At 37.9% G+C, this 23,368-nt stretch overlaps 2 protein-coding genes across 14 annotated transcripts in view; one reads left to right on the top strand and one right to left on the bottom strand.

The window, feature by feature from the left end:
• Positions 1–15,203, bottom strand: part of ABHD12 (abhydrolase domain containing 12, lysophospholipase) — a 145,239-nt gene extending 130,036 nt beyond the window's left edge. For 4 of the 12 annotated variants that reach the window (XM_056813794.1, XM_056813795.1, XM_056813798.1 and 1 more), the window contains exons 1-2: positions 15,068–15,203; positions 9,608–9,713 (exon numbers count right to left, since the gene is read on the bottom strand). In XM_056813794.1, coding sequence (XP_056669772.1) covers positions 9,608–9,627 — 20 coding nt within the window. In that variant the 5' untranslated portion in view covers positions 9,628–9,713; positions 15,068–15,203. Of the gene's footprint in view, positions 1–9,607; positions 10,271–14,948 lie in introns of those variants that run through there. The other 8 variants (XM_007476602.3, XM_056813796.1, XM_056813800.1 and 5 more) reach the window with 6 other exon arrangements.
• A 415-nt stretch (positions 15,204–15,618) lies between these two features.
• GINS1 (GINS complex subunit 1) overlaps positions 15,619–23,368 on the top strand; it is a 31,154-nt gene continuing 23,404 nt past the window's right edge. Inside the window, exons 1-3 of one of the 2 annotated variants that reach the window (XM_016426422.2) lie at positions 15,681–15,807; positions 20,650–20,726; positions 23,047–23,111. In XM_016426422.2, coding sequence (XP_016281908.1) covers positions 15,681–15,807; positions 20,650–20,726; positions 23,047–23,111 — 269 coding nt within the window. Of the gene's footprint in view, positions 15,808–20,649; positions 20,727–23,046; positions 23,112–23,368 lie in introns of both variants that reach the window. The other variant, XM_001382048.4, reaches the window with a different exon arrangement.

Below are 23,368 nucleotides of genomic sequence, written 5' to 3'. Positions count from 1 at the left end.
AATTCAGACTATTTACTGGAAGGTCAAATACTAAAAACTAATGCTTAAATAGGTTGGCCATATCAGAAAATAAAACTAATTGGAAATGACCCTGATATTAGTAAAGATTGAAGGCAAAAGGAAAAGGGGACAGCAGAGGATGAGATAGAGAATGTCACGGAAACAATGAACATGAACTTGGACAAACTTCAAGAGATAGTGGAGCTAACCTCCTGCTATGGCCCATGGGACCACAATGAGTTGGACATTACTGAATGGTCCATTAGAACTATCAGATGTCCTGTTACTTACCCAATAGGAAAGTAGGAGGAGAAAAGGAATAGAAAAAGGAGGTTGGGGGGGGGGGGCAGGGTGAGAAAACAGAGGACAGACCAAAGGAGGCAGTGGATTAGAAGTAAAACCTTTTTGAGGAGGGACAGAATACAGAGAATAAGAGAGGAAGAGGAATTATACCAGAAATGTAATTAGCATCACAGTTCTTTCTAATTTCTAAGGTCAGAATGGATCCAGATGATTAATTCTTTCAGACTTGTAGATTGTAGCATAATAGAAAAAGCAGTGGCTTTGGAGTCAGGAGAGACTCAACTTCAAAGCCCTGGGAACAAGTCTCTCAACCTGCCCTGAGCTGTTTCCTCACCTGTAAAATGAAGTCAATGAACTATGCAACATTGAATCAGAAGTCCTGAGGTCAAATCTCAACTTTAACAATTACTACAGGCTGCTGAATTATAATTTGGAATTAGAGAGATCCAATTTTGGACTATGTAGCTTTGGGCAAAAAACTGACTTCAGTTTCTTCATCTACAAAATGGAGATACTATTACTTACATTATTGACTTGATAAGGTAGTAATAATTTTTTTTTTAAACCCTTAGCTTCTGTCTTGGAGCCAATACTATGTATTGGCTCCAAGGCAGAAGAGTGGTAAGGGCTAGGCAATGGAGGTCAAGTGACTTGCCCAGGGTCAAACAGCTGGGAAGTGTCTGAGGCCAAATTTGAACCTAGGACCTCCTGTCTCTAGGCCTGACTCTCAATCCACTGAGCTACCCAGCTGCCCCCTGTAGTAATAATTTTAAAAATAAGTATGCAAACAAAAAGGATGCAAAAAGTTCTTTGTGGTTTATGATGTTAAGACATTACCACACTAATAGCACAAGCTTTGACAGTTACTAATGGCTGAAAATGCTCTGTACGGAGGCTTGAGTTGAGCCTAGGTTATGTTTTTGTGGCCCAAGGACCAGTCAAAATTCAGAAAGTTTGATCACCAGAGACTTGACTGCCAAAGAACCTCAAAGATCATCTAGGAAGGCAGAGCAGTATTGTGATCTCTGTGGTTGTAAAGAAAATCTATATACTTTAAACCACAGATTCCAGAATTATTACCATCATTAGGAAGTTTGTAATTATAATTGAGCAAATCATTTAACCACTTGGAGTTTATGTCCTCTTCTGCAAAAGGGAGATAAAAAGCCCAGTCATCAAATCTTAAAGCTCTACTATTGCCTCTAGCCCTTTTTTGTTTGTGTATAGGGAGGATGAAATAGTTTCTTCTGGAAGAGAGCAAGGAAACATTTATTAAGGGCCTAGTATGGGTTATATATTTGGGATTACAAAGATCAAAAGAAGTTCATTTCTTGAATTGGGGAATGGGAAGGGGGGTACACAATTGTGAGTAGAGAGGGTACTAACGATAGGGAAGATCAAGAAAGATATCTTACAAAATGGGATGCAAGGGAGAGAGATATTACTTTTCTAGCTTCTCCATTTAGCTTACTGTTCCGGCAGCAGCCATGTGGGCCTCCCAGTCAGCATCAACTCAGAAGTCTATGAGACCCGAAAAATCCGGACTTGCCTCAGTTTATCAAAATTTCTTTCTGCCCACTGACTCTCACATGAGATGCCTCGTAAGCCACTTGTGCAGCGAGGGGGCATTCACCCTGCTTCATGATCCCTGATCTCAATTGCTGGCTTTCCCAGCTGACTGCAGAGGATACCAGTTTCCATTTTATCCTCATGATCAAAGTCCCCTTCAATAATTTCCTTCACACACATGGAAATTGAATTTAGGAGAAAATTTAAGTTATGGAGGCAAACTATACAGAGTAGAGAAGTGGAATATCAAATGTAGTAGACAGGGAAAAACAAATTGGCCAGCTTCTCTGGAACAGCACATATAAGGAGAAGTAATTTAAAAGTCAAGCTGGAAAGATAGTTTGGAGACATTACATTAGGAAGGGGTTTAAAAGATAGATGAGTATATATTTTAACCCAGAGGAAATAAGGGTGACACTGATGAATAAGTGGAGAAGTGATATGCTTGGTTGGACCTATGGAGTGACCCAGATGGACCTGTACTTAAGGATTATCAGTTTGGAAATTGTGTGGAGAATGGGTAGGAAAGATAAGAGAGTGAAGGAAAGGAGAATAAGAAGGTAACTAGGGATAATGGGATAGTCCAAGAAACAGGTGATAATGGCCTGAAATAAGCTAGCAGCCATGTGAATGGAAAAGTGAGAATAAATGTATAAGATGCAGCAGAGACAGGATTCACAAGATTTGGTAACAATAGATATGGGGGAGAAGAGCAATGAACCAAGGACAATTGCATAGTCAAACCTGATGATTAGAAGAATGATAGTTCATGCAACAGAATTAGGTAAGTTTAAGAGTGGCTGATCTAGGCTGAAAGATAATGAATTTCATTTGAGACATATGACTTTGAGGTATCTATGGGACATCTAAATGTATACATCCAGCAGAGCTATGGAAACTATTCATGTATATTTGAGGATAATCTCTATTAAAAAATCTGTGAACCCACAGAAGCTCATAAGATCACTGACTATAAAATAATAAAAGAAAAGGACTCAGAATAGAGCTCTGGAGCAGGACACTGCTGGTGATCCAGCATAGATAACTAAGAAAACATAGATAGAAAGAATTGTGAAACTGATTACACTAAAAACATGATTCCTCCATGGTGTTCTTGTTTAAGAATTGGCATTATATCTTGTGGAAGAAAGTAAACAGGAATAACCAGCAATAGCAGTGAGAGAAGAAATAATAGTGAGGACATCAATGGGAAACCTAGGTAAGGAGGGGAACCATGAGTAAGCAGTGTCATGAAAACCCAGAAAAGAAAGAAGGAAATTGAGGGGGAATGGGGATAGTCAACACTGTGCTTGCTGCAAAGAGATCAGGAAGGAAGAAGTCTAAAAACTGGGCATTAGATCTTAAAAAAAGAAATCACTGATAACCCTGGAGAATGGAAGTTCAGCAGAGTAGTGAAGTCAGATGGCAAGGGAGTGAGCAATGAGTGGGAGGTAAGGAATATATAGGTTTTTTTCTAAGAGTTGGGTTGTAAAAGATACAACTGTCTAACCATTTCCATCCCACCTAAAGTGAATAACCCTTCTCTTGGCTCCCCCCAGCTCTGACTGGTGAGACTTTGGTTTTATCTTATGGGAAACCAGGCCTCCACACCACTTCCTGAAGGCTCTTTGAAGTGTCCTCACACAGAAATGATTTCCATCACTCTTCCTGACTTTCTAGCATGTATTGTCTTCCTCCATTATAAAGTATGCTTCTTGAAAGCAGGGACTGACTGGTTTGATTGTACTTTTACTTCCATGTACTTAGCAAAGGCCCTGACACACAAAGCACCTAATAAATGCTTTACTCATCTAAATATAAGCTAGCTTAAAAGGGTGACAGAATAGAATAAGAGTTTCTTAAAGATGAGAGAAATCTAGGAAGTTGTAAGCAGCAGGGGAAAAGCCTTACATATATAGTAGGCACATAATATATTTGTAAATGTGAAATGTGTTTCATTAATAACTCATATTTAGATAAAATTTTAAGGTTTGTAAGACACTTTCTTATAGCAAAAAACAAGTAGTAAAAAGTACTAGGAAAGGACCTGGCCCTGTGATTTCACTGGCATTTCAAACTCCTGGGTGAAGAAAAATTCCCCTTTACCAACTGTAAATGTAGGTCAGCACCTTCTCTGCAATTTATAGGTTTAGAGTGTGGTCTGGAGCAGTGAGGTCTTATTCAAATAGAAAAGGATCACTGCTGCTACAGACTGATCTGAAAAACCACAAATTAACACTTTATTACTGTATTGTATTTTTGTTATTTTGTTAAATATTGCCTTATTATATCTTAATCTCCTTTGACAGACTGGAGAATCTGACACCCCTAGCCTTAGAGCAGCGGTGCCAAATAGGCAAACTCTAGAATACAGTCTGAAAAAGATTAATATTTACCATTTTATAGATGACAAAAGGATGCAGATGAGGAAGCTAAAATTCAAGACTTGCCTTTTATTACATAATTATTAAGTGGATTTGAACCCCAGGGCTTTACCTACTATGTATGCTTTTTGGATTCAAATGTGAATTTTTTTATTTTTATTAAGACTCTTATCTCAGACTTACTTTCTTGTTTTCTTAAGAAAAATAGTGAACTGAAGGTTTTTCTTAATTAACACATTTTTTAAAATTCTGCTTGGCATGCAAAGTGCTAACAACCAGTCCCCTTTCTAAGTTTCCAGTCACACTTGACTCTCTCCTTTCCATCAGTGTCCTTCTATATTCTTCCATCTAATGACATTAATCTCCTTGCCATTCCTCAAACATGACACTCCATTTCCCTACTGCAGGTATTTTCAGCAGCTGTTTTCCTTGCATGGAAGGCTCTCTCCTCATTTCTGCCTTCTGGCTTCCTTCAAGCCCCAGCTAAAATCTCACCTTCCACCAGATGCCTTTTCCATTATTTTTTAATTCTAGTGCCTTCCTTTTGTTGAACATTTCCAATTTATTCTGTACAGTATAGATCTTGTTTGTGCATAGTTGTTTACATTTTGCCTTTCCCTAAAGGGAAACTTCAGAGTGAAGTGAACTTCAGAGTAGGAGGCTATCTTTTGTCTTTCTTTATATCCCCAGGGCTTAGGAAAGATACCTGGAAGATAGCAGGTGCTTAATAAATATTTATTGACTGGCTAAAAAGACATATTAAATGACAGTGTCATAAACAGAAATAGTAAATATGTTAGAGCTCATCTAGCCCAACCTCCTAATTTTATAGATGAACAAACTGAAGACCTGAAAGGTTAACATTCTAAAAAAAGAATGGCAGAGTTTACGACCAGTTTGCAAAATATGAAATTCTTGAATAGCAGGAATCATTGACATAACATATTTAAAGTACTAAAATTTGAAGATTTAGTCGACAAATAAATACATTTGAAAATATGATCTTAATTAAAATTTGTATTAAAAAATATACAATAGGGGTTTTTTACTCCTCTCCTATACTTCTTCTATTCAATCAATTACTGAATCTGATTGATTCAGCCTTTGCAACACTGCCTATATAACAACCCTCTCTTTTCTATTCCTGCCACTCCCAATCATAATAAAAGCTTCTATTGACATCTTTACTTTTGACCCTTCCCATCAATTCTTCATATAGTATACTGTCAGAACAATTCATTTTAAATATATATAATTATATTATTTATTAATAATTAATACTATACTTAATTTTTACATACTGTCATATAATTATGGTATATTATATTTATATTAAACATAAATATGTACACATATATAACTCCCTGCTTAAAATTGCATTTATGGCACCTTTATTATTTATTGCACCATAAATTCAAACTTCTTTCTTTGGCATTCTAGGATCTATAGTAATGCCAAACATTTTTCCAGAATTACTTTATATTACTCATCTCCACATTCATTACTCCTATTAAACCTCACTATCTTCCATCTTAACATCAATACTGTGTACTGGTTCTAAGATAGATGAGTGATAAGGGCTAGGCAATGGGGATCAAGTGACTTACCCTGGGTCACAAAGCTAAGAAGTGTCCAAGGTCACATTTGAATCCAAACCTCCCATCTCTTGGCCTGGCTCTCAATATCCTGAGCTAGCTGCCCCCAATTTCACAACTCTTTGCACCCCAAGATATGCCCTGAGTTCTTCTGTTTCCAGCCCTTCCTTCACACCATTCTTTATGCCATTTTAATTTCTATTCGCCCTCTAAAATTGAATTCAAAGAGGAACTTCTCAAAGCCTCTTTTGATCCTCATTGTGTCCTTAAGGTCCTTTTCCTTTCAGGCTCACACAGGACTTTGTTTTTCAGCTCTTTAATGTACTTTTATATATTAAGTACTATAGCTAGCCCTGTTTTTTCCCTTTAATCCCAATGGATTATACAATGTCTAGAATAGTGCTCTTCACATAGTAGGTACATAATGAGGAATCACAAAAAATATTATAGAATCACACAATTTGTTAGGTCTCAAGGGTCATCCAGCCCTTGCCATAGCTGAACAGAAATTTCCCCTACAACACACTTGAGAAATACTCATCAAAACTTGGATTCAAGATCTCTAATGATTGGAGGCCTCCACTCCGGCCTGAACTCATTTCACTTCCATATATCTTGGATTGTTAGGAAGTTTTCCTTATACCTGGCCCATATCTGTCTCTCTGCAATTTCTATGTAGATCTGCCTTCTGGGGGCAAGCAGAACAATTATCTCTTATCTCTTCGAACACATCAAGAAAGCAATCAATAATTGAGTACAGATTAATGTAACTCTGTAACTCTATTACTATTTTAGCACTTTGATCCATCACCAATGAGTCATTTCAAAGTTCTACTTTTCCTAAGAAAAGGAATTTCAAAATGACCCCCACCAAACTCAAGGTCACATATGGATCCTAATGTATCACCAGGCCTGAATTTCTCAAATTAAAGGATATTAAGACTACTCACCAGCTTCTTTACCATTGGCAATCTGAAGAAATGAGGTGATTTGCAACGTTTTATTAGACTGAATTCACTAAAAGCCCAGAGCTCTTCCCATTTCCACTAAGGTTCTGTATGGTATTCTCCTATCCCAAAAATTTTTCACACAAGACAGCCTTAAAGATATCAATCAACTTTTCTTCCTGCTACTTTGTATTTAAGGCATCCAGAAAATATTTATCCTCTTGGATATTTTCTAGCTTTTAGAAAAATGCTTAATAGCTTTGTAAAGATAAATGAGCCAAATGGTATCATCCAGAAGTCTTTATTTCAAAACCCAGAGAGTTTTTCTGCATTCCTCTAAAGCAGAAGGTCATAACATTTTTTGTGTGTGTCATGGACTTACTCTGGCAGTGCAGTAAAGCCTACTGACCTCTTCTCAGAATTGGGTTTTTAAACTTAAAATGTTTAAAAACAAATAAGATTGCAAAAGAAACCAATGCACAGACATATGCAAAGTTATGAAAACATTTTTTTAAATTTATGGACTTCTGGTTAAGACCCCTGCAAAGCCTTATTCAAAGGAGGAGCCTAAAAGCCAAGTTCTACCTCCCTCTGCAGCCCACAGGTCTGAAGGATGATGCAGAGACAAAACCTTCAGGCTCTGTTAAAAGAATTTGATTTAACTGAGCATGACTTTGCCTTTCACCCAAGGTGCCAGACTCTCATTCACAGAAAAGCTGGGTTAGTTCAATACATAATGTCCTCACACATCATTTATTATGCATAAGGACTATTTTGGTCATTATGTTTTGAAAAATGGTTCAAATCTCATATAAGTTTTATGCCTAGACTATTCTTACATTAATGCTAGTTGTGATGGGTTCTTAAAAAAATGCATGAGACCATTAGACTGTTTCACAAAACACCTTGACCAGCTGCCAGCTGCTTTTACACAAAAACAAAACCTTTTAGTCATTACTCATCTGGAGTAATTGTGAACTACTGACCGAGAAGGTAAATGGCACTGATATTTTACTTTAAAACTTCTTGGGTTTAAAGAAATGAAAGATAGACTTCTTTAGGGAATACTCATAATACTTTTTACACTTACAGAGCCAACTTCCTTTGACATCAACCCAAAAAAGCAATTTCATTGCAGTAATATGCCTAATGATCATATTCTAATTTTTAAAAATATGAACATGGAATATTACAATTATATGTGTACTTACTTTTTTCTACAATATTACCAGAAGACTGGTAATTTGGAAAAATTATGTGTGTGTCTAATTAGATGAAACGTGTTTTGAAGTCAGCTAATATATAAATGCATCCTGAGATTGCCTACAGGAAGAATTATAGCCCCTGAATAATTACCATTTTCTACAGTATTCATTGGAAGGCTGATCCACCTGGCTAGTTTTCAAATGTTATAAGGTAGCTGCAAATATCAAACTGTAGGTTTCAGTTAGCCAAATAAGAATTTAATAGCTTTGTGTTCTGAGAGCAGATCTCATCTGGAAATGTGTGCAGCTGCTGACTTCATTCCCAAAAGACTTTGTAATACTGTGCAATGGATGCAGTTTTATTAACTATAAAATGGGGGGGGGGCAGGAAAAAGGTAAAATTCCTGAAGTTTTTAACTTTTGTAGACTCTCTCTTTGCATAAACCAAGGCAACAAGGAAAAGTGGGGGGGAAAGGGATTTTGTCCTAAACTAAACCATCTCTGCTCTCAACTCTCTCTACCCCTTTCCAGGTTCCCCTCCATTCTACCTTAGATTCAAGAGCTGGTTCCTTCTCCCTCAGGTTACCTCACTCCAAAGGTGCTATTGTTACCAGCCTTTTTGTGAGCTTCAAGTATACCTTCCCAACATCTTAATCCAGTAAGTGGGTATTACAGAGTGTTGCCATAATCTTCTATCCCCTTAGCAAAACACTCCAAGTCACATAATAAATGTTAGTTGAATTGAAGGCATGTCTCCAGACCTCCCTTAGAAAAAGAAGCAATCACATTAGCTAGAGGGATAGAGGCTTCCAGAGAGCCTCTAAGAGGTATATATAAGGGAGGGAGAAAGTCGGGCTCTTGGGAAAAGGTTGAAAGAAAAATTGAGCTTAGTTTCTTTACGAGTTCAAGGGAAAACTATAAGTTAGGGCAAATAATGGGTAAGTACTATGCCCCGCAAGGAATGGGGAGAGGGGTAGAATTCTACCATTAGGAAGTTGACCATCTAAATAATTGGAGGACCCAGGTCATCTCTTGAAGCCTACCCGAGTATGGAAGTGAGGAAAAGGGTGGATGGATGCTCAATCTTAAAGAATGTAAAGGGAGAGTGCTGGATTTGGACAAAAGCTCACAGGGTTTTTTAAAGGTAGGTAATGAGGAAGGAGGTTGAGTCTGGCTGGGTGTAAGTGGAGGATGCTGAGTTCTGACTTAAAGCTAACATGAGCAACTGCTACCTTGTCCCCCAAGAGGACTCAAGTAAAGGGGAGAAACTGCTTTTCTGGGGTCAGGCTCTTCGGGCTACTCTTTACCTTGGGGTGGGGAGAAGGGGTAGAATAGAAGATGAGGGAGAGCTGGAAGCCAAGGTCGCAGGAGGAATGGAAGGGGGTAAAGAGGGAGGGGGTGCTGTGCGCACTCGGATGAAACCGCTTTGCTAGGTTGCCTGCATGTCGCCCGACGGGGTCGGCGGCTCTATGCAATTTGGTAAGAGCGGGGAGAAGAGGCTTTCCAAATCAGAACCGCTGAAAGGATGGGGCCGAGGGCCCAGCTCTCCAAGGTGAGGGGAGGGAGGACGGACTGGGGTCCGAGGTCGAGACTCGCCTCCTTACCTGCCGAACGCCCGCTTCATGCCCGCGTTGGAGGAGGAGCCCAGCTCCTTTGTCCCCTTGCCCGCCAGACGCAGGTTCTTCTTCAGGCGACAATCCTTGTCCAGCGCTGCAGCGGTAGCAGGGGAAGAGGGAGAGGAGGAGGAAGATGAGGAGGAGGCAGAGGCAGCGAAGCGCTCATGCTCCAAGGCAACCGACTCGTTCCGCTTTCTCATTCCGAGCTCTAGGACTGCCTGACACCAGAGACTGAGGCCGGCCAAGCCGAGCAGCTAAATCCCTTCCTACTCCCTCCCTCAGGTTTGGGCAGCGGCAGCTCCTCCCTGCGCTACCCCTGTCACCGCCGCCACCTCCTCCCAGTCTTGCACAGCGCGCCTCTGCTGCTGCCGCAGTCGCTGCAAAGTCAGAATCCCGGCTGCACTAGCTGCCCAGCGCCTCTACTAGCTCACATTATACTCGGGGGCCGGCAGCACCTCAGCTACTTACAGAACAGCTGCAGGGGCCCGGCCGGCCGCCACCCACCAATCACAAGCTACGTCCTTCCTCCGCTTCCCACTGGACACGCCTCCCCCTCCTCCAGACTGCCTCCTCCTACTCCCACTCGCATTCCTCCCCTTCCTGCCCTGGGCGGAGCTCTCTCAACACAGCTTCCATGTTAAGAAGGGCAAGACGAAGCTGTCCATTTGGGTGTCACAGTTTGGGAAAAACAGAATCCCCCGGACAGTTCCTGCCCTTACCTGCCCTTACCTGGGGGAAGAGGGGCGGGGAACCCTTACCATCTCTTGAACCCAGTATGAATGGGTTTTGCTGTGTTCATGGACGAGAAAAAAAAAGCATAAGTGCATAAAGTATAAAATGCTTCTCTAGAGTTGGCACACTGATTCTTAAAAGATCCCAAAAGACATTTCTTACTACTGGTCATTCCGAGGTCTTGACAATTACAGAAAATTAAACACTAGAAATGTTGTAATCTCTTATTTTACACATGAAGAAACTGAGGGGAAGTGACTTTATCAAGGTCACACCACACAGAGTTTATCATTGAGTCTGTACCACATCCAGTATGTTCTGATTAACTGTCTAATACTCTTAAGGGGGAGGGTAATGTAAGTTGATGAATAACTGCCATTACCAAAAGACTTTAAAATTTGAAAAGCAGTATTCATAATCTTATTTGATCTTTGCAACAACCCTATTAGGTAAATGGGAGAGAAAGGTTTAATATCATTTTACAAATGAGGAAACTGACCCAAAGGAAAGAAATTATTTTTTGAAGGTTACCCGTGCCTGGACAGTGGCTGAACCAGGACAAGAATCCAGGGTGACTGGCAATCTCATGTTCTTTCAGGAAGGAAGATGGATGACAATACTAGATATTTCAATGATCATTTCAGAGGGAAGTAATTCTAGATTTAGAGCTTGAAAGTCATCCAATCCAACCCTTTCAGCCCTAGAGGGATGAAATGATTTCTCCAAAATTGGAAATGTAGTCAATGGAAGACCTAGAATATGAACCCAGTTACTCCAATTAAGTTATCTAATCACCCTCTCATCTAATAAGGTAGATAAGGAAACTAAATTCTAAGAGATAAAGTTATTTCTTCAATATTAGATGTGTAATAAATGGAAGAGCCAGGATATGAACCCAAGTACCCTTGACTCCAAATCCAACACTCTTTCTATTATTATCAAATTAAGAAAACCAAGGTAAATTTTTTTTTTTATGAAAAGGAAAGAGTTTCTAATCACTTGATAATTATTTCACTGTCATAGTGGTCAGGATGAATAATGCAGGACCACATAATATATGTAAATAGTTTTGTTATTAGAAATAATTGGTATTGAAAACAGATCCTGGCTTGTTCAAAGATAACACAGTACTCAAACAAGTTTCAGTGAGATACAAATGACCTCTCCTTTAGTTAATCAGTAGCTGTTTGCTATGCTATCTGATACTGCTGTTTCTAATTGTTTTTCTTCAGAAAGCAGTCTATAGAATGTCAAATACAAAACTACCTGAGATCTATGACAGACACTTTTAGGTATTTTATTCTGTGGTCATAAACCTATGGCCAAAATATAATATTCATTCATTCATTCAATAAATAGCTATTAAGTACCTATTATATAGAACGAGAGATCAAGATTCATTCAATAATCTTTTGCATTACTCTATGAGGACTTGATTTATAGAAGTATAATTTGAGACTTTTATTTTACATGATTGTATTCAAAATATTAATATTTTATAACTACCTAAATATATGGGCATAAAGTCAGAGATTTAGAGCTAGAAATGACCTAAGAGATCAAGTAGCTAAATTCATTCATTTTATTGATAAGGAAGGCCCAGAGAGTTTAAATGACTTGTCTACAGTGGCACATGTAGTAAAACCACACATATAGTAAAAATCTGAGTCCAAATCCAGCACTTTAAAAAGTTGTACTACACTAATTTCCTAGTGCTTCAAGCACTTGGGAAAATATATTTAATTAATTTTTCATTTATTAACTAAGTATTTTTTATAGACCTATTATTTCAGATGTCTATATATTAGACTTCCTGATTTCACAATGCAGTTAGAACTGATGGCTCCTGGGGAAAAAAAAATAAAACAAAACATATGACTTGGAATCAGAAGACTTGGGTTTAGTTCCCAGATGTACTACTTACTATCTCTGTAACCATGGAGTAGACATTTAACCTCTTTGTGTCTTAGGTTCCTCTTTGGAAAAACAGGGGGGGAAAACTTTCTTTCATAGGGCTATAGTGAGGAAAGCAGTTTAAAGTTCATGATAACTATATAACTAAAATTGTAAGGTCATTGAGGACATTATTTTTCATCTTTCTGTCCTCAGGATATTGGAGGAATTCCTAATACTTCCTGAAGAGTCAAACATCAAAGTATGTTTAATTTTTAAGTACTATAATAATGAAGTCATACTAAAATCCCTACATTTCTGATAATTCTTATTATCTAAAATTTTGATATCACACATTTAGTATTATGGCTACATTTAAAATTAATGTCATTTGATGGGTGAAAAATGAGCAAAGGACACATTCCTTTACCTTTTTTATATTAATCATTTCAAAGTTTGCTTCCATTTAAAAATGTTTTAAATCAACATGGGGGATGACTGATTAAAATGTACTAAAAAAAATCCAGAAATTGGATAACTATGACTTTGTTTTATCATTTTAATGGTATTTTTGAATTCAAAAATAAATGTGCAAATTTGTAAAATGTCATAAATATGTCTTAAGCTACATTTTAAAAGCATGTAATGAAATTCGAATTATGAACTTCTCAATGTAGAATAGCAATGAAGATTGGAAATGCTGCAATTACATTTAACTAAACTGCAAAAAAAAGTATACTTTCATACTTCTATATACTTCTGAAAATAAAACAACATAGTTAAAAACACTTAGAGCTCAGACTGCTACAACTGATATGGCCATTCACTTTAATTTGAATATGGACACCTGGCTAAAGTGTTTTGAAGCTAGTGGAAATCCCAAGGTTTTACTGATTTAAGACCAGGATTTTGAAGTTTTGTTCTCTCAAATCAAGTACTTTTAACTACTACAATTTAAAAACAGAGAACAAAATATTCAATGATGACTAGCATGAATACATTTAAGGTTAGTTCAGGATTTCAAAACATCCTTGATTTCATTCAGGTTGGTAGTCAGTTATTAAAAAGAACAGATTATAATCCCTTCAAACCTGTTGCTGTGGCCTAAAATATTTATCACCAGGGGATCAGCCCTTTGGTGAAGAGCCTTCTAAGAACTTTGGTCCTTGGAAAAGTCCATCCTTTGAACAAACAAAATTTTTCTAGTTCAGTAGTATATGTCAAAACATTGATACTAAAAATAAAAAACGTTCTGTAATGTGTTGAATATACCAGCTGCATTATAGGCCTAATGAATAGAATGCTGGGCCTGAAGCTAAGAAGAATTGAGCTTAAAACCAATCTCTAGCACAACTGGTGTGAATCTGGCCAAGTCATTTAACTTCTATATGCCACAGGCAGCTTCCCAAGATTTTATTTGCCAAGTTATGGAGAAGGTCCCCAGATGACATGAATCAAAGATTCTGTTCCCTTCATTAAATACACTTTGATTCCTGCTTTTTGAAAGTCAGAGATGGGATGGGTCCTACAGAATCTTTCATTTTTCAGAAAAATGAAGAACAAAGAAATTAGATGACCAAGTTCAAAGAGCCAGGTCAAGTCAGTTTCTAATCCTAGTTTTGAACTACTTTGATTCTTTACAAATTCCTTATGCAAGAAAAATTCCTAAATCACAATTATGTAAACTTGATATTTTTTATGCAAATGACTTAAAGTCTTGTTCAGGCCCATCAGACTCTTTATGACCCCTTTTGGGATTTCTTGGCAAAGGATACTGTAGTGGTTTGGATACTGATGCAAACAGGGTTAAGTGACTTGCCTAGGATCACACAGCTAATAAGTCTCTGAGGCTAGATTTGAACTCAGGAAGATGTCTTCCTGACTCCAAACCTGGCACTCTATCCACTGTGCCACTTAGCTGCCCCAATTAATGCCTAGCTGCGACATATTCTCTTCCACATAGTAGTAAAACCCAAGGGAAAAATAGCTCAAGGTTGGAGAAATCAGTTCAATATTGGACTGTAAAACCAATTTTTGCCTTTGTGTCTTAGTAGACCCTTAAATGCTTGACTTGATTTAGATTTTTAGTCAGAAACCCTGGATTTCAATACCAATTCTCTCATTAACTAGCTGTACTACATTGGGCAAGTAATTTCCTGTAATTTTCTCAGGGGCTGAACCAGGCTTTAAGGCTCCTACTCTCTTTAAATTTCATAATACTAAAGCAGTAACTAATTCTAATCCTAGATCTGCAACAGGCTATGCATTTCTAGGACAGTCAAGTTACTTCTTCTGTAGTCGTTTCTTCTTTATTAGAATGCAGAAGATATACAGTCTGGTGATCAATATTTGGAATCAAATGCTGGGTCTACTAATTCACTAACTATGTAACTGGCTAAACACTGAATTTAGGTGCATGACAACCCTCAGTTTCTTCAGCTGTAAAATGAGGAAGGTTGGACTAAAAATCTCTTAAGATTCCTCCCAGCTCTAATATTCAGTGATTAAAAAAACAAAACAAAACTGTAGGGCAAACTACTTTTTTTTTTTTTAATTTGATGCCTCTGGGCGTAACGTCCAGTGTAAAAATATTTTGCTTTCAAAAAAAAACTTGACACTTCAACCAGGCGTCCAACACATAAACAAAGATCTTGATACCTAAAAACTAAATGAATGAAAATGGACAAAATAATTGCCCACTAACCATATATTTATCCAAATCTGTTCATTAAGCAGTCCATTTTTTCACTAGAGTGGATGAATCGGCCGGATCAGCTGCAGAGTGGGTTGATCTCTCGTGGAATGCACACTGTGTGGACAAACCTGGAGTAGCACAATGCTCTTCGTGATGTTATAAAGGAGCAGAAGGCAGAATTCTCACGCGTTTTGCCGATGCGACAGCTAGGATATGTTCGACGGCCTGGGGGAGGCCACCGCTCAGCATAAAGAGCCCATCAAGGGCCAACAATATGGCATCAGCGTAACTTGCCTCCTACACGAGTGAGGGAGCCCGAAGGCCTTAAATCCTTCCTTCTCCTGTTTGTTCTTTCTCCAAACAAATCCGGGAGGCAAAGGTACTCCTTACGACCGCAAAGACAGGTTGCGCTGCCCCGGCTTCCGGGCGGATCCCTAGCCGGGAAAGAGAAGCAAGCAGAGACTAATAGTAGTCAATGTCTTAAATCTGGACGAATCACGTCCCTCTTCGATACCCGTAGGAAAGTCAAGAAAAGCTGGGCGGGGGCGCGGGGGAAGGCTCCGCCCCCCTCTTCTTCGCTGCTATTGGCCGGCGTGGGTTTGGCGCCAAAGCCTCTCCCTCGGGGTCGGAAGGAGGGAGGAGCGGTCCGTGCAGCGGCGGCGACGACTGCGGTAGGGGTTCTGTGGAAGTCGGACACGAGTGGAGGCTGTTGTGGGTCTCGCATCCTGAGCGTGCGCAGCGATGTTCTGCGAAAAGGCTATCGAACTCATCCGCGAGCTTCACCGAGCCCCAGACGGGCAGCTCCCAGCTTTCAACGTAAGGCTGCGTGACATCCTGCCGAGGGCGGGAGCTGGATTGAGTAGGGGAGGTGACTGAGGGGGTGGGATTATGGGTGGGAAAAGGAGGGGCCTAATTTATACGGGGGCGGGGCTAGGACCTAGAAGGAGTAGGAGATTTCGTTTTGTAAGGTGAAATCCAGACTCCTCATAGACTGGTGGAGGGGGGGGGGGGGGCAGGGGAGGGGCTAAGGTGTGAATTCTTGGGAGAGGCTGGACCTGAGGTGGGGCCTAGGGTTGGGGGAATATGAAGGTGAGATTTGCATTTGGAGATTAGTCAAAAAGGAATTGAAAGGGGTGGGGGAGCTGTAGGAGTGATGAATGGAATACAAAAGAGGAGGTCTGGATTAGGGTAAGAATTTAGAGAAGGGAAAGCATGAAAGGTGGAATGCGAGTGTAAGGAAAGGAGTACCTAATCAAAGAGGTATTAAGAGGATGCATTAAAAAAGGGAATGGGAATTGCATTTAGACCTCCAAGTATATCTCTACAGTAAAAACAGTCCTTAAGATTTCTTTTTCCTGACTAATCCAGGAGGCAGTAGATTTTTTTTAATGTACTACGAATATCTGAAGTTTAAGGGACTACATAGAAAATCAAAGTTCTTGTCCAAGTAATGACTTATCTGTATCTCAGTGTCTTTATCAATAAAAAGAAGGGAGTGTGCCTGAAGATACAGATAGATAAAGGATATATCAAGATTAATAGATGTGGAGTCACAAGAATATCCATGGAGGAATGAAATCTGAATTGTACTTTAAAGGCTGGATCAAAACTTTTAATGATCCTTAACCCCCCTGACAACTCTGTTGACCTTTGAGCCTTAGTTTAGTGGTTTAATTTTTGATTCAGAGACTGATGGGAGGAGAGGGAGAGTTCTCATTTATTCCCATAGGCCTGTAGTCTTAGACAGAACCCACCACAGAATGTGTGTAGATGTGATTTGACCTTTGAAAAAGAGTTATGGGTAAAAGAGCAATAACTTATCTTTAGCTTTGTGGGTCATCATTTTATTTTTATCCTCCCTCTACTTCATCTATATCTACTGAGTTCTTTATTAGATGCTTCCCATCATCATCACTACAACTATAAATAAATCAGTCAACAACATTATGCTTTTTGAGTTCCCACTCTAATTAAAGAAAATAGAAATGTGTTCTTAAGTGCTGAATGTTTTCTATTTAAAATAGACTATATAATAGATCTTTCGTAAGCTACAGATAAAATTTGAAATGGGATGATATTTAGGGTTTTTTTAAGTAAATTTAGATTTCTAACTTTGCCCACTTGTGGAATTCCTGGTTTGGAAACTCCATCTTCTGGTTCAGACCAGCTGATCATAACTATGAAACTTTTAGACTTAGAAAATTGCCTGGCAGTAATTCCATAAATAACTGCCTGTGGTCATATAGATAGTATGTCTTAGAGGTAGGATTTCAATGAGGCCTTACTGATGAAGATCTACAGTGTCACCTCACCTATCATTTAGATATGTTTTATGGTACTGTAAAGTTAAAATCAATAAACATTTACTATTGTAAATGCATACAATAATAGGCAGAGCACTATGTTCACACTGTGGGATAAAGTTCAGATGAGATACAATCCATACAGAAATTTAGAGTCCTATCAGGGATTAAGATGTAAATAGCATCCCAAGTACACTAGGGAAATACAAAAAACTATATATTGTTTAATAAGGGTGAAAAGGAAAAGATTTTCAGTTCCTGGAACAGCAGGAACAAAGACATGAATTCCGTGTAATTAGAAAATCTTTAATGCTTAGACTTGTGCCTTATTCTCCGTCCCTCCCCTGGCTGGGTGAGCTCTCTTTTTCTCTAGTCTTTTAGTTTCCTTTTTGCTTCAAGTTATTATTAATAAATCTTATTAAATATAATACTTAGAGTATTTTGGATATTAATTTTTAATTTTACAATTCAAAAGTACATAATATGTTTGCAGTATGTGGAGTATAGCTATATACATTATTCCCTTTGCATACTCTGCAGTCCATCTATGCTGGCCTCCTTGCTGTTCTGTGCACATAAGTTCCATCTCTGTTTCTTTGTATTGGCCATCATCCCTGTTCACTTTCCTCTTTACCTCTATCTCTCAGAATCCTTGGTATCCTTTAAGGCTCAACTGAAGCCATCTGATAAATGAAACTTTTCCTAATCCTCTGGCTGTTGGTATATTTTCTCCTAAAACTACTTAGTATTCATTTTATATGCTATGTATAAGTTTATATACATATCTTCCCCATTTGTAATGAAGTTTCTTAAACACAGGGAATATTTTACTCTCATCTTTGTATTCTTAGTGCTTTGCATAACAGATATTAAGTAGATACTTAGTAAATATTTGCTGGTTGATGATTCATCATTTGAAAATAAATAATAAAATATAAGATAAAATTAGATTTTGGATGGCAAAGAGGTTTTGACTTTTCTTTTTGGCAATAAGAAACACTTAAGACTTGAACCAGAAGGGTAGCATAACCTGATAAGATTCTCAATTAGATTTTTATTTTAAATCCTTCTCTTCTATCTTTGAATCAATACTATGTATTGATTCCAAGGCAGAAGAGTGGTAAGGGCTAGGCAATGGGGACTTGCTCATGGTCACATAGCTAAGAAGTGTCTAAGGCTGGATTTGAACCTATGACCTCCCATCTCCAGGCCTGGTTCTCTGTCCACTGAGCCACCCAATGCCCCTTCAGTTAGCTTTTTTCTTTTAATTGAAAATTTTTATTTAATTAATGAATTTAGAATATTTTTCCATGCTTACATGATTCATGTTCTTTAACTCACTTCCCATCCCCCCCCAACCCCCCCCCCCCCCAGTAGCTGATGAGCAACTCCACTGGGTTTTACATGTGTCATTGATCAAGACCTATTTCCATATTGTTGATATTTGCACTCATTTAGAGTCTACATCCCCAGTCATATCCTGCCATGGTCAGGGTCCAGCCTCATTCGCAACTCCAGGGTTCCCGACTGGTGGTGAACGATCAGTCAAAATAAATAAAATAAAAAACAAATGGAAGACAGCTTAATCATAACTGCCATGGGATTGCTTTGCATCTCAGCTGCTCCGACATTCCCAGGCCTGGGATTTATTTTTATATCCATTTTCTTGGTGTGCAGGTATACAAAATCAAAGAGAGATAATTGGAAAAATGATACATTAACTTTTAACAAATCACTTGATTAACATTCTATATTTTTGTATTGTGATTACAGACAGAATACAAGATAAATGATTTCATCACAGGTGGCTTACTAGGGAGTTTGAGTTACTGATTTGTGTAATTGAGTCACTGAGGCATATTGAAGCTTAGCGTACCTGTACTGTACCTGTATGTATTGTATGGGCCTCTGTGATTGATTTGTGTGCTGGCTTCATGAGAAAGTTTTGGACTTGGCCTGTAGGTGTGGTTTCGCTGGGAATTATGTACCTAAGTAAAAGTTAACTCATGATAGTCTTTTTGGGATTGGGTTTAAGGGTCTGATCTTTTGGTGATGTTTTAGGGAATTAGGGTACAGGTGTTTTGCTCTTGCATTATTTCTTTTAAGACTAGGGGGAATAATAATCATGCCAATCCATAGGTAAGGGGCATTGATGAAAGAGATCATGCAAGGGGGATAGAGTGGGCAGTCCCATCTTGCCGAGGACCACTCTGTGGTCTCCCCAGCTACCAGGAGTGACTCTGTCAAGGCATCCTGGACTGATGGCCCCCAGCAATATCCCCATTGTCCCATGTGATCAAGCAGTTGTTTTTCTACTCCCACAGTTCTTCCTCTGAATGTGGATAGTGTTCTTTCTCTTAATTGTCTCAGAATTGTCCTGGATCATTGCATTGCTGCTAGTAGAAAAGTCCATTACATTCAATTGTACCACAGTGTATCAATCTGTGTATATAAGGTTCTCCTGGTTCTGCTCCTTTCACTCTGCATCAATTCCATGGAGGTCTTTCCAGTTCACATGGAATTCCTCCAGTTCATTATTTCTTTGAGCACAATAGTATTCCAGTACCAACAGATACCATAGTTTGTTTAACCATTCCCCAATTGAAGGACATCCCTTCATTTTCCAATTTTTTGCCACCATAAAGAGTGTGACTTTGTTAGCCTTAATGTAATTATGATATTCTTTTAATTCATTTTGTATTGCAATTTTTTTTCTCTCTGTAGTTTTCAGCATCAGAATGGCAGAATACTTCTTACCATAATGAACAAAAATATTGGAGTTTTTAAAATTTTAAGCAATTGAGTGTGTCAACATGGAAATATAGAAATCCCCAGTTTACTTAGTTTAAAGGTAGAAACCCCAGGTTTTGACCTTGTCACAGGAGAAGTTTCCCCCTAGGGAAGGTCCCACTTCCCCAGATAATAGACATCCACTTCAGGTAGGAGACAGATCCCATCAGAAGTCAAGTAGCTCTTTTGTCTCCAGAAGCCTTTCCCAGTATATCACACCCTCCTTTACCAAGGATAGAACTCAGCTTGCAAAACTGAAGCAATACCTACTTCACCAAAGCTGAAGTGGATGTCTATTTGTCTGGGGAAGTGGGACCTTCCCTTAGGGGGAAACCTCTCCTGTGACAAGGTCAAAACCTGGGATTTCTACCTTTAAACTAAGTAAACTGGGGATTTCTATATTTCCATGTTGACAAGTGTAAGTTATGTTCATTAACTAGTTGATGATAGTGTCTCCCAAGTCATTGTTTTTGGCCTACTTCCCTCTTTAAATACTGTTCCTTGGATGAGCTCATCATGGGCTGGATTTCCACTTCCATTAAGATGATATAGTTTTCCTCCTTGAGCCTGTCCCAGATCACCAGCTTCCTGCTACATGTCTCTTCCCTCCCCTCAAGGTAATAGAGCAAGCTACCCACCTCCTGATGTACTTAAGATTCAGAGGGAGACATACATTTCCTCTGTCATGACTAAGGTATGCATTTGCTTTGTGTGACAATGCTTATTTATTACAAAGTTGTTGATTTTGTTTGGTTTGGTTTTTCAAAGAAAAAGGGGAAGTTTGAGGGAGGAGAGTTAATGTTCAAAAAAAAAAAAGGAAAAATATATCACCAAAACACTTAAAAGAAGATTTGCAGACAAGTGTAAAAGGAAATACAGATTAGTAGGTCACATTTTCATATAGACTATTTAAATTCCACTTTAAATATGGAAATACTAATTTTTTTAGTGTTAAGTACAAAATAAAAAATATAATAAAAATAAGACAATTTAAAATACCTTATCTGTCTTATTCTAGTCTCTATTTCTTTCTTTCTTTTTTTTTTTAATAAAAACCCTTACCTTCCGTCTTGGAGTCAATACTGTGTATTGGCTCCAAGGCAGAAGAGTGGTAAGGGCTAGGCAATGGGGGTCAAGTGACTTGCCCAGGGTCACACAGCTGGGAAGTGTTTGAGGCCATGTTTGAACCTAGGACCTCCCGTCTCTAGGACTGGCTCTCAATCCACTGAGCTACCCAGCTGCCCCCATAGTCTCTATTTCTTATAGGAGTATTACTCAATCACAAGTTAATATTTGGGAATCATTCCTTTTTTCTTCAATTTTCATATTCTCTCCATTTCCCCCCCTCCTATTTAGAAAGCAAGAAATATTATACCCATTATACATATGAAGTCACAATATTTCCACATTATGTTGCCAAAAAAAATACAAGAAAAATGAAGTGAAAGAAGAATGATATTTTTCATTCTTGAGTCCTTTGGAATTATATATCATTGTATTGAGCAGAGTAGCTAAATCTTTCTCAGTTAATTACAGTATCACTGTTACAATGTAAAATGTTTCCCTAATTTTTGCCCAACTCACTTTGTATCAGCTCATCCCAGGTTTTTCTGAAATATTCTTTGAAATTTTCTGACTATTCTTACAGCACAGTAGCATTCCATCACAATCTTGTTCAACCATTTCCTAGTTGTTGGGCATCTCCTTGGTTTCTAACTCTTTACTACCACAAAAAGAGCTGCTATAAATATTTTTATACACGTTGGTCCTTTTCCTTTATCTTTGATCCCTTTGGGATACAGACCTAGTAGTAATATTGCGGGGTCAAAGGGAATGCATAGTTGTTGGTTTTTTTTATTGCATTTTTGGGCATAGTTCCAAATTGTTCTACAGAACAGTTGGTCTAATTCACAACTTCATCAATGGTGAATTAGTTTCCCTATTTTTCTATTTCTCCTTCAGCATTTGTCACTTTCTTTTTCTGTTAATTTAGGCAACCTGATGTACTTCAAAGCTATTTTAATTTGCATATTTCTCTAATAGTTATTTAGAGAATTTTTTATATGACATTAATAATAGCTTTTAATTCTTTTTCAAAAACTACCCATTCTTGTCCTTGACTTATTTGTCAATTGGGGAATGGCTCTTTTCTCCTCCTTAATTTGACTCAATTCTTTATATATATATATATTTTAAATGTGCCCTTTATCAGAGAAACTATCAGAAAAAATTTTTCCCAGTTTCAGAAGTCATTCATACCCTTCTTCTACCCATCTTATCCATGTATTAGAGGTCATCGAGTACAAATATTTCATTTTATAAAGGCAGAAACTAAGACCCATAGAACTTATGTGACTTTTCCAAGATCACCCAGGTAGTTAGAGGCATAACTAATATTCAAATCTGTATCTTTTCTCTGGTTTCAAATCCAGCTCTCCCTCAGCTTGTTATGTAAGTAGATGAAATGGTATATACAGCTGTATCAATAGTGGCAAAAGTAAATAACATTTTGATCAGAAAGCTGAACTGAAAAAAAGAAAAACATGTTTCATAGTAACATAATTCTAAGAGCTAGTCTGATGTTTTCCAGATGGAGTTTTAAAAAAATTACACAACAGGCATATGCAATATGCTTCCAAGCTATAAATTCAGCAAATTTTAATGGTCTTAGAATTTAAAAAACGTAATGTTTGTGTGTAGAGGATATTGTGTGTATAAGAATACATAAAATATTTGAATTTATTCGAAGACAAGTGACCATTAAGTCTAGAGATCTGTTACATTTGCTTTTGAAACCTTTTTACTTTCATTTTATCATTGTAACACTAAATAATAATAAACCTTGTAACACTAAGTAATGGAGTCATATCATCTGTAGTGCTTTTGTAGGAATACTGATTTTTAATGAGATGTATATAAAAGTACATAAATATGTCTGAAATATTTGACATGAGTTTGAATTGTACCTTTGAAAAACAAATAAACACATTTCAAAATTAATTTATATATTTTAGGATGATGGAATCAGGCAAGTTCTGGAAGAAATGAAAGCTTTGTATGAACAAAACCAGTCTGATGTGTAAGTTGTGTTGTGGTAGGGAAAATGTTTAAAAAAACAACAAAAAGTCTTTTGAAAAGAAGTGATAGTTTAAACAGAGACTAAGAACATGATACAATATTTTCCTATTAACAGAACCATTAAATTGTATACTTCTTCATGAAATTTATCATATTATGCCTTCTATGCAAATTCACATTCATTTACAACCATGCTGTAAGAGAAATTTGTGTCAGTACCAAGAAAATAAAGCTGTAGGTAAATAAAACTTTAATGCT

Source organism: Monodelphis domestica, chromosome 1 (genome assembly GCF_027887165.1).
Source record: "Monodelphis domestica isolate mMonDom1 chromosome 1, mMonDom1.pri, whole genome shotgun sequence".
NCBI lineage: Eukaryota > Metazoa > Chordata > Mammalia > Didelphimorphia > Didelphidae > Monodelphis > Monodelphis domestica.
The sequence above is the reverse complement of the archived record's forward strand: the minus strand, read 5'-3'. Positions and strand labels throughout refer to the sequence as shown.